Genomic DNA, 18,024 nt, shown 5'->3' with positions numbered 1-18,024 from the left:
CCCTCTCCACTCCAGGGGAAGGATACTGCAAAATCCCCATTCCCACCCCACTCCCGGGAAAAGGATACTGCAAAATCTCCATTCCCTCCTCACTCTGGGACCAGCCAGAAGTGGTATTTGCCGGTTCTCCGAACTACTCAAAATTTCCGCTACCGGTTCTCCAGAACCTGCTGAATTTCACCCCTGCTCAAGGGTGCTTTTCTGGTGGTTACATAGGACTTCTTACCATCTGGTTATTCCAGTATTAGCATACATTGCAAACAAAACTAGCGTTTAATGTTTCCATTCTCAGAGTTTATGTGACCAAAATCCAGCTATGAGAACTCGAAGGAATCTGTCTGTGATAATGAGCGGGGGTGGGGGGGGGGGGTGGAGGATATTCAAATAAATTACTCTTCAGTTTAAATGCTCTTTAACACCGCAGGAATGAAGGGACTTTTTCTAGCTCTTTCAAGGGGATACTGTCTCTTTAAACTTTGTTCTTTATTTCTGTGAACGAAAGGTAACCAAACACGAAATGCCCTGGCATTATTGTGGAATTAACAATCTTGACCCAGGTTTATAACTTCCTATGCATCTCTGCTTGTTCATTTCAACCTGTTTGTTTACTTTTCTGCCAAATGTTAAGGGCCCTTTTCTCGGTTCTGTCTGATTGGATTGAATTGTCTTGGCCTTGGGGGTGGCGGTCTTTCCCCCCACCTCTTCCCCTAATTTGCCTCCATTGACCCTTTCAAAAACGGTTGCAGTGCGATTAAACAGCTGGAAGATGGGCCAATTTGCTGAGTTTGCAAAACTGGCGGAAGCCTTGCATCAGAAGAAAAAAAAAATTTTTTTTTTTCGAATCAGAACCGGGGTAGAGATTTTCCTTCCGACTGTCTCTTTTCCTCCACTTCTCTCTGATGCCTTTTATTTTCAACTTGACATTTTCCTGTGTGAATGTGCCTTTTTGGAAAACCGGCTTTGATAATCTCTCTTCTGCAAAAAGACTGGCCTGCATGCTTTTGACTCTGATGATTTCCTTTGAGCTCCTGTAATACCATTCTCTTTTCCGTGATCTGTAAGTCCTGCTGTGTTTAAATAAATATTTATCTTGGCATAATTTGAAAGTCTGAGCATGTGTGGTTTTTCCTTCCTCCTTTCCCCCCTCCTTTTTTTTGTTGAGTCCAGAAATTTCTGGTCATCAGAAAAAAATAATAAAGTTTAAAGCAATTGTATCCCCTTCTATATGAAAAGTGTGTCTCTCTTTCTCTTGCTCTTGCTCTTTCTCTCTCTATTTCTCTCTCTCTCTCTTTCTCTGTCTTTCTATCTTTGGTAGTTAACAGAGCTAGAATAAAGAAAGGGAGTTATAACTTCAGAAAAAGATTTTTAAAAAATGAATTTGATGATCATGCAACTAACTGGAACTAACTAAGACGGCTGCTTTATTAGAACTAAGTAGGAAATGACATTCTCCAGGGTAAAGCTGTTGAAGACATGAAAAGAAATGGAAGATTTCTGGGAAACAACCTTTTAATTTACAATTCTCTTTTTTGATTTTGTTTGTTGAGGCCTTTTTTTTCTTTTGCTAATAAATGGGGAAAGTGGCTGACGGAATCTTTAAACCATACAAAAATGGATAAGTAAAGTATTTATGTATTAAGAGCCAGTCTCAAAATATAATTTCTAATAGCTGCATAGCAGGAAGAATTCTATGAAATAAATAGGGTTTATAGTGTCAGGTAATCCTTGACCTACAACCACAATGGAGCTGAAAATTTCTATTGCTAATTGAGACGCTTGTTAAGTGAGTTTTGCCCCCATTTTACGACCTTCCTTGCCACGGTTCTTAAGTGAATCACTGCAGTTGTTAAGCTAGTAACATGGTTGTTAAGTGACGCTGGCTTCCCCGTTGACTTTGCATGTCAGAAGGTCCCAACAGGTGATCCCATGACCTTGGGAACCCGTAACAGTCATAAATACATGCCAGTTTCCAAGCGACTGAATTTTGACCACGTGACCATAGGGAATGCCACAAGGGTCATGTGAAAACCAGTCAAACGTCACTGATATCAGTGCTGTTGTAACTTCGAGTGGTCACTAAATGAACTGTTGTAAATCAAGGACTACCTCTACTTATTTTAGTCAAGGATGAGCTATGTAGTACAATTCCCAAATGTTAAAAGCAAAGAGTGCATTTCTACCTTCAGGGCTATGAATAACTTATACAAAGAGGGGAGAATTTCTTTAATCTAGAACCATGATGGTGAACCTGTGGCACACGTGCCAGAGGTGGCATGCAGAGTCCTCTCTATGGGCATGCGCCATTGCCAGCGGTTCTTCATGCGCGCCAGCCAGCTGGTCTTCGCGCCCTGAAAACAGCTCCAAAAATGGCTGTTTTCCAGGCTGTTTGGGGGCCTATTTCGGGCTGTTTTGGGGGGCTTTTTTGGGCCTGAAACTGCCTGAAAAACAGCCTGAAAACAGCCAAAAAACAAGCATGCGCGCACCAGCCAGCTGGTCTTCGGGTTTCCGGCACTCCAGCGCGCGCACATGCACACATTTTCCAGTGTGGGCATTCGGTGCCGAAAAGGTTCGCCATCACAGATCTAGGAGATTATTTTCAATTGCTGATTTTATTTAGAGCTTGTTGGAATTTTCTTTGTTTTTGCTACTTAACTCTTTTGGAGTAGAGTAAATTTGGACAGAAGCATCGATTGATTCCTATTGGTATAGGATGCAGATAATCCTCTCCCACGCTATACGGGCAGTCCTTGACAATTTCCATTGCTAAGCAAGACAGTTGCTAAGTTAATTTTGCCCCATTTTATGACCTTTTCCCCACATTGAGTGAATCACTGCAATTATTAAGTTCGCAACACAGTTGTTAAGCAACTCTGGTTCCCCCCATTGATTTTATTTGTCAGAAGGTCGCAAAAGTGGATCGCATGACTCCAGGGCACTGCAACCATCATAAATATGAGTCGGTCATCAGTGTGGAAAATGGTCATAAATCATTTTTCTTATTGCCTTTGTAACTTCAAATAGTCACTAAATGAATGGTTGTAAGCCGAGGACTACCCATGGCCCTGTCTTCTTCTCTTCCCTTACTAGAAAATAAGCTAATTTAATAAGAAAAACACTTGTAGTAGCGGAAACACTATGAATAACAACAAGAGGAAACTTCTTTTAAAGTGATACTTCAACACTTTTAAGCTTAATCACATAGTCATTTAAATGTCTTCCTTCCCCTTCTTATCCTGTATAAACAAAGGAAACTATCAACTGCTATGCTCTTTGATGCTATAGAAACTCTGGAAGCTCTATTAAAATTTTAGTTTCTATTATACATAGCCCTCAACGTACGACCACAGTTGAGCCCAAAAGTTCTGAATGTTTCATCACTGGAAGTTGCTTCCAGAAAGTTGTGAATGTCCCAACACTGGAAGTCTTTAAGAAGTCTTTAAGAAGATGTTGGATAGCCATTTGTCTGAAACGGTATAGGGTTTCCTGCCTAGTCAGGGGATTGGATTAGAAGACCTCCAAGGTTCCTTCCAACTCTTCTATTGTATTGTATTGTAAATTAATATTCCACATACAATCCCTCAGTTGCATATTTGGGCCTTGTATGCATTCTCTTTCTCCCAGTGGTGAGTTCCGGATCCCGTCGCAACCGATGCACTGCGATGGGGTCGGGCGTCCACCTCAGGCATGCACGCTGCACACACATGCGCATACCACCGCCCTGCAATCCCCCAGCTGCTCGGCGGAGGTCGCACAGGCGCCGTACATTGTGCACAATTGGCCCGTTTCCCTCAAAAAGCGGTAAGGAACGCGGGCAGGCGGGCCCAACGAGCCACGGTTCTGGTATGGTGGCTGCTGCTCCCAGTTGCTGCCAGTATGCCCGTACAGGGCTGTACTGCCCAGAACCCACCACTGCTTTCCCCCACATAGCTGCTGAGGAAATAGGGAGACTCCCTATTTGAAAGGGACATATGTTGTTGTGGATTTTAGCTCAGTGCAATCCAAGTTCTCTTTATTACATAAGGCCAAGGATGTCCAACTGTGACAACTTTAAGATTGGTGGACTTCAATTCCCAGAATTCCCCAGCCAGCATGTTGAAGTCCACCAGTCTTAAAGTTGCCACAGTCGGACACCCCTGAATAAGGCAATTGATCTGAACTGAGCCAAAAAACTAGTCGTTAATGCTGAAGACCCAAATGTCAGTGATGCAGGTTGTTTATTCCTGATATTGGCTGCCTGGCTGGGAAATTCTGGGAGTTGAAGTCCACCAGTCTTAAAGTTGCCACAGTTGGACACCCCTGAATAAGGCAACTGATCTAAACTGAGCCAAAAAACTAGTCCTTAATGCTGAAGGAACAAATTTCAGTGATGCAGGTTGTTTATTCCTGATATTGGCTGCCTGGCGTGGGAATTCTGGGAGTTGAAGTCCACCAGTCTTAAAGTTGCCACAGTTGGACACCCCTGAATAAGGCAACTGATCTAAACTGAGCCAAAAAACTAGTCCTTAATGCTGAAGGAACAAATTTCAGTGATGCAGGTTGTTTATTCCTGATATTGGCTGCCTGGCGTGGGAATTCTGGGAGTTGAAGTCCACCAGTCTTAAAGTTGCCACAGTTGGACACCCCTGAATAAGGCAACTGATCTAAACTGAGCCAAAAAACTAGTCCTTAATGCTGAAGGAACAAATTTCAGTGATGCAGGTTGTTTATTCCTGATATTGGCTGCCTGGCGTGGGAATTCTGGGAGTTGAAGTCCACCAGTCTTAAAGTTGCCACAGTTGGACACCCCTGAATAAGGCAACTGATCTAAACTGAGCCAAAACTCTTGCTCTTAGCCAGGGGTGGTATACACTTGCCTTCCCTACCAGTTCGCAAATGTGAGCACGACCTCAATGGTGGTCAAAAGTCAAGGACTACCTGTACCCTTCTTTCATCCCCACAGCCAGCAGATTGAGGTGGTGGTTACAGGTGATGGGAGCTGTGATCCAACAGCTGGGGGAGGAAGGCCAAGAGGAACGGTTGCAGTTGAAGCAGAGCACCACATAAATCCAGTGAAAGTCAAAGTTAGAACCAGGACAACGTCCTTGGGTGGAGATCCCAAAGGCAGGGGTGAAATGCTACTGGTTCACACTGGTTTGCGGTAGGGACGATTGTAATTGGTTCTGCGAACCAGTAGCTAAAAAAGGCTTCTGACAATCACATGCCCCACAGCTGTTTTGTGCGATTGTCGAATGCTTTTCCCCCCACTTTTCAAAGCACTTTTTCCCCTGCCAGTTCAGGCAAATAGGCAAGAAAAAAATGCTTTAAAGAGTGGGGGGGGAAAGGTTGTATGACAGTCAGCTGTGCCGTTCGATTGTGGGAACCTTTTTTTCACTTTTTAAAGTTTTTTTTACTACCTATTGGCCCAAAGCGATAGCAAAAAAAATTCTTTAAAAAATGTGGTGGGGGGGGGGGAAAGGTTCCCACGATCACACGGCACAGCTGAACCTTTTTTTCTTCTTCTTAGAGCAATTTTTAATACAGGTTCAGGCGAATAGGTAGTAAAAAATGCTTTACAAAATTTTTAAAAGTTGGCCATGCCCACCCAGTCACATGACACCACCCCCCACCAGGCCACATCCACCAGGCCACGCCCAGGTGGCAAAACTTTTTACATTTCACCACTGCCCAAAGGTGCTTTTTCCAAAAGGCTAGTAGACTTTCTTGGGAATGTTTTTTTTCTTTGAAAACATTTCACTTCTCATCCAAGAAGCTTCTTCTGTTCTCACTACTTCTTGAATAAGAAGCAAAACATTTTCAAAGGGGGGAAAAGAAACCAAGAAACTAGTTGCCTTTTGGAAAAGCAGCTTTGGGACAACCATGACCTGGATGTCTCCTTAGATACTTGGGTGGATACGTTCTCTCATCTCCTTGCTACAACAAAATAATCAATTTCTTTAGGCTACCCATCCTATTTCTGGTAGGGGAGCGTGGAGGAATGCTATTTGAGTTGAAGGAGCAACTGGAGTTTCTCAACTTGTATATAATGCCTTGGTAAGGCCACACTTGGAATACGGCATCCAGTTTTGGTCGCCAAGATATAAAAAAGATGTGGAGACTCTAGAAAGAGTGCAGAGAAGAGCAGCAAAGAGGATTAGGGGACTGGAGGCTAAAGCATATGAAGAACGGTTGCAGGAACTGGGTATGTCTAGTTTAATGAAAAGAAGGACCAGGGGAGACATGATAGCAGTCTTCCAATATCTCAGGGGTTGCCACAAAGAAGAGGGAGTCAAACTATTCTCTAAGCCACCTGAGGGTAGAACAAGAAGCAATGGGTGGAAACTAATCAAGGAGAGAAGAAACTTAGAACTGAGGAGAAATTTCCTGAGAGTTAGAACAATTAATCAGTGGAACAGCTTGTCTCCAGAAGTTGTGAATGCCCCAACACTGGAAGTCTTTAAGAAGATGTTGGGTAGCCATTTGTCTGGAACGGTATAGGGTTTCCTGCCTAGGCAGGGGGTTGGACTAGAAGACCTCCAATGTCCAACTCTGTTATTCTAGTCTAGTCTAAATTCACCCACTCCAGATGTTGTCTCCCCCTTTGGTTTTGATTTGCAAGAGGTTTGGTGAGAAGATCGCCCATCCCTTCCTTAACTCTTTGGATGTTTGTTGCTCTTTTTAGATCTGGATGACTTGAAATGTGCCCCGTTTGGAACGTATAGCAGTGGCTCCCTTCTGAGTAGCTTCCCAAGCTGCGACTGGTTGGATAAAGAAGATGTCTATCAGAGCAGGAAGTCTACTCCCTCCTCCCTTCCTGCAGGAAACGAAGCCTCCTTAGCTACCTCTGTCCTCCAGAAGAAAGAGACCTTTTTCGGCAGCTCTGAAAACATCACCGTGACCACCGTTTCCAAGGTGACAACCTTTGCGAACGAGGACGTGAAGTTCTCATCTTTTGCAAACTTCCAAGGTTCCAGTCCTCGTTCTGTCGACCAAAGCGAGGACGAAGTTGAAGACTTCGGAGAGTTTGCTCGACCCCCGGACGGTGGAAGCGAGAGACCAACCGCAGGCGGCCCTCAAGAGGCTGACTCGGCCTCCGTCTCCTCAGAGGCTGGAAAAGAAGTTTTTGATGACTTTGGGGAGTTTCAGGGTGAAAAACCCAAAATCAGCAAATTTGACTTTTTATTGGCCACTTCCCAAGGGAAAATGAAATCCAGTGAAGAAATGATCAAAAGCGAGCTGGCAACCTTTGACCTCTCCGTTCAAGGTGAGAATCCCACGCTGATATTGTGGTTGCAATTACAGGTCGTCCTCCACTTACGACCACGACTTAACTGCTGTTGAGTGAGAGATTTGTTTTGCCCCACTTTACGACTTTTCTCGTCACCTTTGCTAAGTGAATCACTGCAGTTCTTAAATGAGGAACAAAGCTCTGAAGGGAATCTGGTTTCCCCCGTTGACCTTGCTTGTCGTAACTGTAAGTCAGTTGTCAAGCATCCAAATGTAAATCACATGGCCATGGGGATGCTACAACGGTCATAAGTGTGAAAAATGGTCGTAAGTCACTCTTTTCACTGCCATTGTAACTTTGAATCAGAGGTGGGTTCCTACCGGTTCGGCCGAATAGATAGTAACTTGGCAGGACATGGGACCATACCGGTTCTATCCTGGGCACCGTCATCTTTATTTTCTGATCTGTTTTTTTACAATACAATACAATAGCAGAGTTGGAAGGGGCCTTGGAGGTCTTCTAGTCCAACCCCCTGCTCTGGCAGGAAACCCTATGCTGGTGATGGCCAACCTTTTTCTTATGGCTTGCCAAAATTGTGTTCGCTCATGCTATCACCAATTCAATCATCCCTCCCCACCTGCACATGTGCACATGACACCACCCAACCTGCAAATGCACACACGACCTTTCCCCGGGTTCTGGAGCTCTGGAGGGCAAAAAATGGCCCCAGCGAGCCAACCGGAAGTTTGGGAATGAACTTCCGGTTGGCCCGTTGGACCTGTTTTTCATGCTCCCCAGCCTCCGGAGGCTTACCTGAAGCCTGGGCGAAAATGGTCTGCTCCGGCTCTCCGGAAGGCCAAAAATCAGCTGGCCGGCCCATGCATGCACTCCAGAGCTGATGGCTGGCATGCCAGCAAATATGACTCCGTGTGCCACCTTTGGCATGCGTGCCATAGGTTCACCATCACGGCCCTATGCCATTTCAGACAAATGGTTGTCCAGTCTTTTCTTAAAAGCTTTCATTGATGGAGCATTCACAACTCCTGGAGGCAAGCTGTTCCACTGATTATACTATACAATACAATACAATATAATACAATAGCAGAGTTGGAAGGGACCTTGGAGGTCTTCTAGTCCTCCTGTCCTAGGCAGGAAACCCTATACCATTTCAGACAAATGGCTATCCAACATCTTCTTAAAGACTTCCAGTGTTGGGGCATTCACAATTTCTGGTGGCAACTTCTGTTCCACTGATTAATTGTTCTAACCGTCAGGAAATTTCTCCTTACTTCTAAGTTGCTTCTCTCCTTGATTAGTTTCCACCCATTGCTTCTTGTGGTTGTACGTGTAGGACGTTAGCACCCACCCCTCTCCTAGAAAAATGAAATATTCTAGGAAATATTAAAAAGGCAGAATATTATGTTTCCCTGGATGAGAAAAGGAGAAACATGTTTTTAAGGACAAAGAAGCTTCCTACAGCTCCCTGCCGCACATACCCCTTAAGATCTAGGGTGTTGGGATTAAGACATGGCCCTCAGGACATGATAGGATTAAATACAATACAATAGCAGAGTTGGAAGGGACCTTGGAGGTCTTCTAGTCCAACCCCCTGCCTAGGCAGGAAACCCTATACCATTTCAGACAGAATGGCTATTCAACATCTTCTTAAAGACTTCCAGTGTTGGGGCATTCACAACTTCTGGAGGCAACTTCTGTTGCACTGATTAATTGTTCTCACTGTCAGGAAATTTCTCCTCAGTTTTCAGTTGCTTCTCTCCTTGATTAGTTTCCACCCATTGCTTCTTGTTCCACCCTCAGGTGCCTTGGAGAATGGCTTGACTCCCTCTTCTTTGTGGCAACCCCTGAGATATTGGGACCCTGCTATCATGTCTCCTCTAGTCCTTCTTTCTATTAAACTAGACATACCCACTTCCTGCAACCGTTCTTCATATGTTTTAGTCTCCAGTCCCCTAATCATCTTTGTGCTCTTCTCTGCACTCTTTCTAGAGTCTCCACATCTTTTCTACATCATGGTGACCAATGTCACCCTTTACCCATCTCACCACATGGCACCTGGGAAAATTACATCACCCAGCAAGGCTCAACCAGGGACTCAGGACAGTCTACAGAGTTGCTTCTGCATGGCCCCGTGGGAGTCTGACAACCAATCAGAATACAAGCTCAAATTCAAAAGCCCAGAGAGGGTGTAAAACTCAGGCACTCTCATCACCTCTTCCCTTTTTCCCCCAGGATCTCAAACCATGCATATCCTTCTGCCCACCATCAATAAACATTCTTTCCAAGCAATTTCCATTAATCCAGTGTATTTTTCCCCACCTGGAACTGAACCCAGAAGGGCATTTCTTCCAACATAAGTCAAGGAATATCTGTATTCACCCTAACCTCACCACCCCTTTAATACCTGTATTTCTTTCCAGGTTCTCACAAAAGGACCCTAAGTTTGGGCTCCTCCCCTCTGCCCCCAGTGGAGCAGCCCTTTAGGGATCGATCAAACACGCTGAGCGAGAAGCCTTCGCTGCCTGTCATCCGAGACAAGTACAAAGACCTTACTGGAGAAGTAGAGGTAAGGGGAGAACCAAAAAATGGGTTGTGGCTTGGAGCACCTGTGCTGAAAACAATGGCTTGATTAAGCAGGTGCCAAACTGCAAATGCAGGTGAGGCAAAAATCCTTGTGGGCAGAATAGGGAGCTGCTGAAAGAGAAGCCGAGTTGTAGCTACCTTGTTTCCCCGATACGCTCAGTTTTCATCTTGACCCGTCAAAACCGCGGTCCACTAAAGCGCGCCCGATCAAAGCGCGTACGTGACATCATCAGCAGCGCGACAAATAAAATTAAAAATAAATTAAATTAAAATTAAAATTAAATTAAAGCAAGCCGATTCACATAAAGGTAAGGGTTAGGTTTAGGGTTAGGGTTAGGGTTAGGTTAAGGGTTAGGGTTAGGTTTAGGGTTACGTTAAGCGTTAGGGTTAGGTTAAGGGTTAGCGTTAGGTTTAGCGTTAGGTTAAGGGTTAGGCTTAGGGTTAGGCTTAGGGTTAGGTTTAGGGTTAGGTTGGGGGGGGTTAGGGTAAGGTTTTCGCGTTAATTTTAAATTTACTGCTCACAGCGTGCCGTTTTCGTCGTGCTGTGATGACGTCACGTACGCGCTTTCGTTGAGCGCGCTTTAGTCTACCGCAGATTTGTGATGGAACCGTTTTCATTATCATTCTTTCACTTATTGCCTACAGCAGTGCGTTTCTCAGTCTCTGCGACTTTAAGATCTATGGACTTCAATTCCCAGAGTTCCCCAGCCAGACTCTGGCTGGGGAATTCTGGGAGTTGAAGTCCATAGATAATAAAACTTCCTGAGTTTGAGAAATACTTACAAACATATCTGTATGCTGTCCAATTCATTCCAGATTTCAGTAGGAGTGCAAGCAACAAAATGAGTGGTGCGCTAGCCTAGAGGTGGTGCTCTGGCCTCACAATCAGGAGGCTGTGAGTTTGATCCTACATAGAGGCAGATATTTCTCTCTCTCTGGGCACATTGAGATTCTATCTGCTGAACAAAACTGCATTGGCGACAGGAAGGGCATCCGGCCAGTAGACACTCAGCTTCACTCGGTTGCCCAGGTTCCACCCTGCAAAGGATTATGGGGTCATTCAAAAAGATGATGACAAGGAACAAAATAAAATACAAGTGAGAAAAATAATTCAGAGCAAGCCATCTCATAAACCAAACTCACCAGCCCATGCTCAGCCACATTTTCCAATCAAGGGGCAACATGCACACCAAAAATTCTTTGGAATCAGCCCGTTTAACCTGCTTCCAAAATGACGGTAGGATGGAACCAGTTTTGCTAACGGATAGCAATCAAAATCCCCTGTTTGATCTTCCCAACTTGGTGGGAAGAGACCCACAACTTTTCTTCCCAAACTTAAATTTCCGTTATAATATAGAGTTGGAAAAATGGGAAAAGCTTTGGGGGAACAAATTTGAAATTGACCACGTTTGCGGCATACAAGGAAAACCACTACAAAATGTTTCACAGAATGCACCCGCTGTCCGTGATACTCGCGGAAATATCTCCAAACGTATCCCCGATGTGCTGGAAGTGTCGAAAATCTTATGCGACTTATTACCACACACGGTGGACATGTGAGGCAGCATAAACATTCTGGATTAAAATTAGAAACTGTCTAGAAGACATAACCGGGAATCATATACCATATTTTTCGGAGTATAAGACGCACATTTTTTCTCAAAAAAGAGACTGAAAATCTGGGTGCGTCTTATACAGCATTTTTTGCCTCCTGAAGCCCCGCCTCCTTCACCAAAATGGCTGTGCATACCCTTATGGAGGCTTTCAAAGAGCTCCTAGGGGCAGTTTTTTGCTTGTTTGGGGGGGGCAGCCCCCAGGAGCACTCTACAAGCCTCCTAAAGGCTATGCATGCCCTTTCTTGGCAAAAAAAACCTGGGGCCGTTTTTTGCAAAAAAAAACCGAGTCGGTTTTGCTCGTTCCCCTCCTCCCAGGAGCACTCTACCAGTCCTCCAAGGCTATTCATGCCTTTGTTTTGAAAAAAACCTGGCCCGTTTTTGTGAAAAACTGGCCTTTTTTGGGAGGTTTGTAGAGTGCAAAAACTTTTTTTTCCCCTTTTGGAAAACTTTTTAACTGATTGATGAGAATTAAATTGATACCTATCTACTGTATTTCTCTCTCTCTATTTCTCTCTCTCTATCCCTCTACCTACCTACCTACCTACACACACTTTCTCCCTACCTACCTACTATATTTTATCTCTCTATTTCTCTCTCTATCCCTCTGCCTACCAACCTACCTTCTCTCTCTCTCTCTCTCTCTCTTTCTATTTCTCTCTCTATCCCTCTACCTACCTACCGACACTCTCTATCTCTATTTCTCTCTCTCTCTATCCCTTTACCTAACTACTCTCTCTCTCTCCCTACCTACCTACTGTATTTCTCTCTCTTTCTCTCCCTCTCTATCCCTCTATCTACCTACCTACTTTTTTAAAAAAATTGCCTCTTCAAAACCTTGGTGTGTCATACTCCGAAAAATATGGTAGATTGGAAATCAGAGACATTTCTATTAAGTCTAACCACAACAAATTACAGTAAAGAAATGCTACACCTAATTTTACATATTATCACAGCGACCAGAATACCATATGGACAGAAATGAAAAAATAACACAGTACGGAACAAAGATGAGGTAATAAGGAAAAATACACAGAGATGGACAAATTGACTAAGGAAATTCAAGGAAAGGAGGAATCAGAATATTTAGTTTGGGAAAAGTGGTACAAATGATTAGAGCCATGAGGGCGAATCTATGGCATGCATGCCACAGGTGGCATGCAGAACCATTTCTCAGGGCATATGAGGCGTTAACTTATCAGCTGGCCAGCGCGCATGCGCGTTCTGGCCAGCTGACTTCATCCTTCTTTTGAGGCCATTTTTCACCCTCCAGAGGCTTCCTTGAAGCCTCCAGAGCACAAAAAAACGGCCCTACGGGCAAACCAGAAATTAAGGAACATACTTCTGGTTTGCTTGTGGGGCCGATTGTAGCCCTCCGGAGCCTTCAGGGGCCTTTGGGAGGTTTCCCTGAAGGCTCCGGAGGATGAAAAACGGACCTATGGACAAACAGGAAGTGACTTTCCGTTTGCTCGTAGGATCGTTTTTTGCCCTCCGGAGCCTTCTGGGAAGCCTCCAGAAGGCCCCTGAAGGCTCCGGAGGGCTAAAACCGGCCCTACGAGCAAACCGGAAGTACGTTCCCGAACTTCTGGTTTGCTCTTAGGGCCGGTTTTTCGGGCTCCAGAGTCTTCAAGGAAGCTCCTGAAACCTCCGGAGGGCCTTTTCGCCCTCCCCAGGCTCCTGTAAAGCCTCTGGAGCCTGGGGAGGATGAAAAAAGCACACCAAAAATGGGGGGAGAATGCTGGTTGTGCATGCATGCACGCTGGGGTCATGCGCATAGCATTATGGGTGTGGCATGCATGCGCACGATCCCCCTGCGGTCCCCCCGCTTTTGGCACACGAGCCAAAAAAAGTTCTCCATCACTGGATTAGAGGATAGAAATAAGAAATCAGGAAATGTAAAATGTATTGTAGAAAAATAAGAATACAGCGGTAAAAGGATAGGAAGCATAATTTAAGATATATAAATGTAAGAGAAAGATATACAGTATAACACAGGGAATATGATAGTCTGTTACAAATGACTTAACACAAACAACAAAAGCAAAGGAGTAAAAAACAAGGTGGCCATAAATGTAAAATTAGAATGCATAGAAGGGGAAATAATAACTGTAAAGATGTACTGATCGGTATCTGTTGTGAGAAGGAACACTCAGTTCCAGTGTTGTTTGTAAGTCATGCGTATGTTTTTGTTGATGTGTTTAAGTGTTTAAAATAAAAATTAAAAAAGAACACAAAGAAGATGATGACAAGGAACAAAACAAAAAAAAAAATACAAATGAGAAAAATGATTCAGAACAACCCATCTCATAAACCAAATCCACCAGCCCATGTTCAGCCACATTTTCCAATCAAGGGGCAACATGCATACCAATAATTCTTTGGAACCAGCCCATTTAATGTGCTTCCAAAATGACAGTAGGGGGGAACCAGTTTTCCTAGCGGATAGTGATCAAAATGCCCTATTTCATCTTCCCAACTTGGTGGGAAGAGACCCACAACTTTCCTTCCCAAATTGTTATGTTAAGAGCCAAGGTGGCGCAGTGGTTAAATGCAGCACTGCAGGCTACTGCTAGATCAGCAGGTCAGCGGTTCAAATCTCACCGGCTCAGGGTTGACTCAGCCTTCCATCCTTCCGAGGTGGGTAAAATGAGGACCCAGATTGTTGGGGGCAATATGCTGACTCTCTGTAAACCGCTTAGAGAGGCCTGAAAGGCCTATGAAGCGGTATATAAGTCCACTGCTATTGCTATTGCTATTATAGATGAAGGAGAATTTGAAAAATTTCTGATGTTCCACACCTGGATTTGGCTCTCCCGTATAGAAAAATATTCACTCTTAAAACATCATTCCATGTTGGCTTTTTTTGTAGAAATGGTTTCTTTTACTTTCTCCCACTAGGAAAGTGAGAGATATGCCTATGAATGGCAGAGATGCTTGGAAAGTGCGCTGCAGGTAAGTAAGTGACCACCATCTCTACCTGAATAGCTTCCTTTCCTTTTATGTAGGTGCTACATGGTGATTTGAAAAGGGGAACGTTGGTCACGACATCTATAGAGCAGCGAGAATAGTTTGTACAATCGAATCTAGTTGGTTGTGTTAAATTGTCGCCACAATATAAAAAAAGATGGAAAGAGTGCAGAGAAGAGCAACAAAGATGATTAAGGGGCTGGAGGCTAAAACAAAAAGAACAGGAATTGGCAGGTCTAGTTTAATGAAGAGAAGGATTAAGAGCGGCATGATAGCAGTGTTCCAATATCTAAGGGGTTGCCACAAAAAAGAGACAGTCAAGCTATTCTCCAAAGCACCTGAGGGCAGGACAAGAAACAATGGGTGGAAACTAATCAAGGAGAGAAGCAACCTAGAACTAAGGAGGAATTTCCTGACAGTGAGAACAATTAACCAGTGGAACAGCTTGCCACCAGAAGTTGTGGGTTTGAAGAAGAGATTGGACAGCTACTTGTCTGAAATGGTATAGGATCTCCGGCTTGAGCAGGGTGTTGGACTAGAAGACCTCTAAGGTCTTAGAGCCTCTGGAGCCTGGGGAGGGTAGAAAAAAATGGGGGTCGCGCCTGTAGTGTACGCATGCGCACTGGGGGGTTGCGCATTGCATTATGGGTGCGGCACGCCTGCACACGAAACCCCCCCCCCGCGCTCCCCCGACTTTGGCATGCGAGCCAAAAAAAGGTTCACCATCGCTGGACTAGCACATATGTGTGAGGGGAACCTTTACCTTTACCGTATGTAAAGCAAGCTGTGTAGGATAAACATTGGATAGAATTCAGCAGCTGACTGTGTAACTTTGACGCACCTGTGCTAAAGTGAACCTCTCCTCTCATAGGTCATCAAGAAAGCAAACGACATCCTGAATGGAATCAGCAGTTCTTCTGTATGTACTGAAGTCATCCAGTCTGTGCAGGGCATGGAATATTTATTAGGTATAATTTTATTTCATTTCATATGTCAGTAACACAATTGCAGGTAGTTCTCGACTTACGACCAGTTGCTTAAGAACCATTTGGAGTTGCAAGTGCCAAATACACATGCTTTGTGGGGCACTTGGCAACTGGCTCACCTTTATGGCCATTTGCAACATCCCACGGTTACCCGACCACAATGTGTGATCTTTTTTGGCTGTTTTTGGCATTTACTTCGTTTCTAGCAATAGCACTTAGAGTCTAAGTCTTAGACTTATATACTGCTTCACAATGCTTTACAGCCCCTCTTTAAGCGGTTTACAAAGTCAGCCTCTTGCCCCCAACAATCTGGGTCCTCATTTTACCCACCTCGGAAGGTTGGAAGGCTGAGTCGACCCAAAAACATCCACTGGGAAAATGGATTCTCCTAACCACCATGGTGTTTGCTTAACGGCCATCGTGGGAAACAGTCATAACTTCAAATCTTGTCATGTGGCACTTCGATTTATGACTGCTATGGCTATAATTCTGACCTCAATTATGGTTGTAAGTCAAGGACAACCTGTAACATGAATTAAAAGTATCCAGGTGCTTGTGAGGATGGTTGGCTGGGAAGAAGGGAGTTTTCTCCTTAAAGGCAGGTGTTTCCAACCTAGGTGACCTTATGACTTGTGGACTTCAACTCTGTCAGAGTTCAGGACTGGGAAGACATGGTAACAAGGTCAGCCAATGAATAGACATGGCAACTGGGTCAGCCAAAGGGGGCTGTTAGGAAACTGAAACAGTATTTGCTGTGTGAGCAACGAGGAGCCTGGGCGTGGCTTAGCTCAACTGTTCAAAGCTCTGAGTCTGTGCTGAGCTCTAAACTGGTCTGCTGCTCTGAACTGAAACTGAAACTGTTCTCTCCTTTGCCTGTGTTTGCTTGTATTTACTACCACGTTGGAAAACCTGCTTTTGGTATTGTATATTTACTTCATGTGTTATATTACATATAAAGAGAAGTTAATGAATTCTGCTGAATCATTTACCTGTGTGTGCTTTCTGGATGTGATTGCTTGCAACAAACTCTGACAAACTCCCAAGCTGGCTGTGAAATTCTGGGAGTTGGGAGTCCACAAGTTGCAAAGTTGCCAAGGTTGGAGAACCTTGCTGATAGGCATCGATTTATAGAACAGGAACTAAAAATAGAAGGGAAGTAACTAGAAGCAACAATAACTATAAGCTGTCTGCAAGGAGTATAAATCCTTCCATGCCCCACCATCCAATCAGAGCTGAAGAAGCTTCTTGGATGAGAAATGAAACATCTTCAAAGAGGTTCCACCACAAAATCGTGGTAGACTAAAGCGCGCTCGACGAAAGTGCGTACGTGACGTCATCACAGCGCAACGAAAACATTGCGCTGTGAGCGGTAAATTTAAAATTAAAGCAAAAACCTTACCCTAACCCTAACCCCCCCAAACCTAACCCTAAACCTAACCCTAAACCTAACCCTTAACCTAACCCTAAACCTAACCCTAAACCTAACCCTTAACCTAACGCTAACCCTTAACCTAACCCTAAACCTAACCCTAACGCTTAACGTAACCCTAAACCTAACCCTAACCCTTAACCTAACCCTAACCCTAAACCTAACCCTTACCTTTATGTGAATCGGCTTGCTTTAATTTTAATTTAATTTTAATTTAATTTATTTTTAATTTTTTTCGTCGCGCTGCTGATGACGTCAGGTACGCGCTTTAATCGGGCGCGCTTTAGTGGACCGCGGTTTTGACGGGTCACGCTTCAAAGAATAACAAGAAAGTCCAGTTGCCTCTTGAAAAATGCACCTTTGGGACAACCTGGATGACAGAGAATCTCCATAGACAACAATTAACAGTAACTACAAGGAATCTAACATCAGAAGAAACATTCTTCCCATGTTAGCTCCCTTGTAGTTACTGTTAGTTCCCTTCTACTTGTCTATAAAGGTTTCAGGGGAAAGCAGGCAGAAAGACAAGTATTTGTCTATAACTTTGAGTTGGGCGAGATTTAAATCTCGCCCATCTCAAAGTTATAGACAAATACTTGTCTTTCTGCCTACTTTCCCTTGAAATGTTGCTATTTCAAGTAAATTACCTTTTATAAATCATGATGTGATTTGGTCAGTGATCTAACTCATCCATCGTTGGATGCACAAATGAGAATCAAAAGTCCTCAACATCCAACTGACGGCAAAGATTTTCCTGTATCAAAAGACCCCGAAAACCTGTCTCTGGCCCAAGCAAATATTAAGGTTCTGTTGACATGGTATATTTAACTGGGTTATTGGGGTGGGGAGTAGATATCCTGTGTGAACCATCTGCCCCTGCCAACTCTTCCATGCAAATCAAACCAGAGACTGCCAGGTGAGCAGTTAACCAATGGGTTGGTTGCCTCAAAGGGTTAGTCATGGTTGTGACCCTGTCGGTCACACCCATGACCTGGAGGACTGAGAATCTCCATTGACAATGGGTTGATTGGCTTCTTTCTCTTCCGTATGATAGAGGCGAAATCCTATAGTAGTCCTCCCTGCAAAGATAGTTTCTTCTCTTGGCTATTCATCTCTGTGTCTCTTTTTCACCGCCATCACCTTGGCCACCTAGGTTTTAAAGGAGACAGGAAGGATGGGGGAGGGTCATCCTCCCAACTCTCTTGGTTCAGAAGCAGTATGAGA

The 18,024-nt window shown here is 44.2% G+C and overlaps 1 protein-coding gene across 1 annotated transcript in view; it reads left to right on the top strand.

Annotated features, from left to right (window-relative positions):
• Positions 1 to 18,024, top strand: part of SYNRG (synergin gamma) — a 94,756-nt gene that overhangs the window by 63,159 nt on the left and 13,573 nt on the right. Inside the window, exons 14-17 of the mRNA XM_087717135.1 lie at positions 6,659 to 7,240; positions 9,643 to 9,788; positions 14,317 to 14,370; positions 15,257 to 15,353. Of these exons, the coding sequence (XP_087573261.1) occupies positions 6,659 to 7,240; positions 9,643 to 9,788; positions 14,317 to 14,370; positions 15,257 to 15,353 (879 nt within the window). The remainder of the gene's footprint in view (positions 1 to 6,658; positions 7,241 to 9,642; positions 9,789 to 14,316; positions 14,371 to 15,256; positions 15,354 to 18,024) is intronic.

Source organism: Thamnophis sirtalis, unplaced genomic scaffold (genome assembly GCF_051295495.1).
Source record: "Thamnophis sirtalis isolate CommonGarterSnake01/CBP01778 unplaced genomic scaffold, rThaSir2_p1.2 scaffold_6, whole genome shotgun sequence".
In the NCBI taxonomy this organism is placed as follows: domain Eukaryota; kingdom Metazoa; phylum Chordata; class Lepidosauria; order Squamata; family Natricidae; genus Thamnophis; species Thamnophis sirtalis.
The sequence above is the reverse complement of the archived record's forward strand: the minus strand, read 5'-3'. Positions and strand labels throughout refer to the sequence as shown.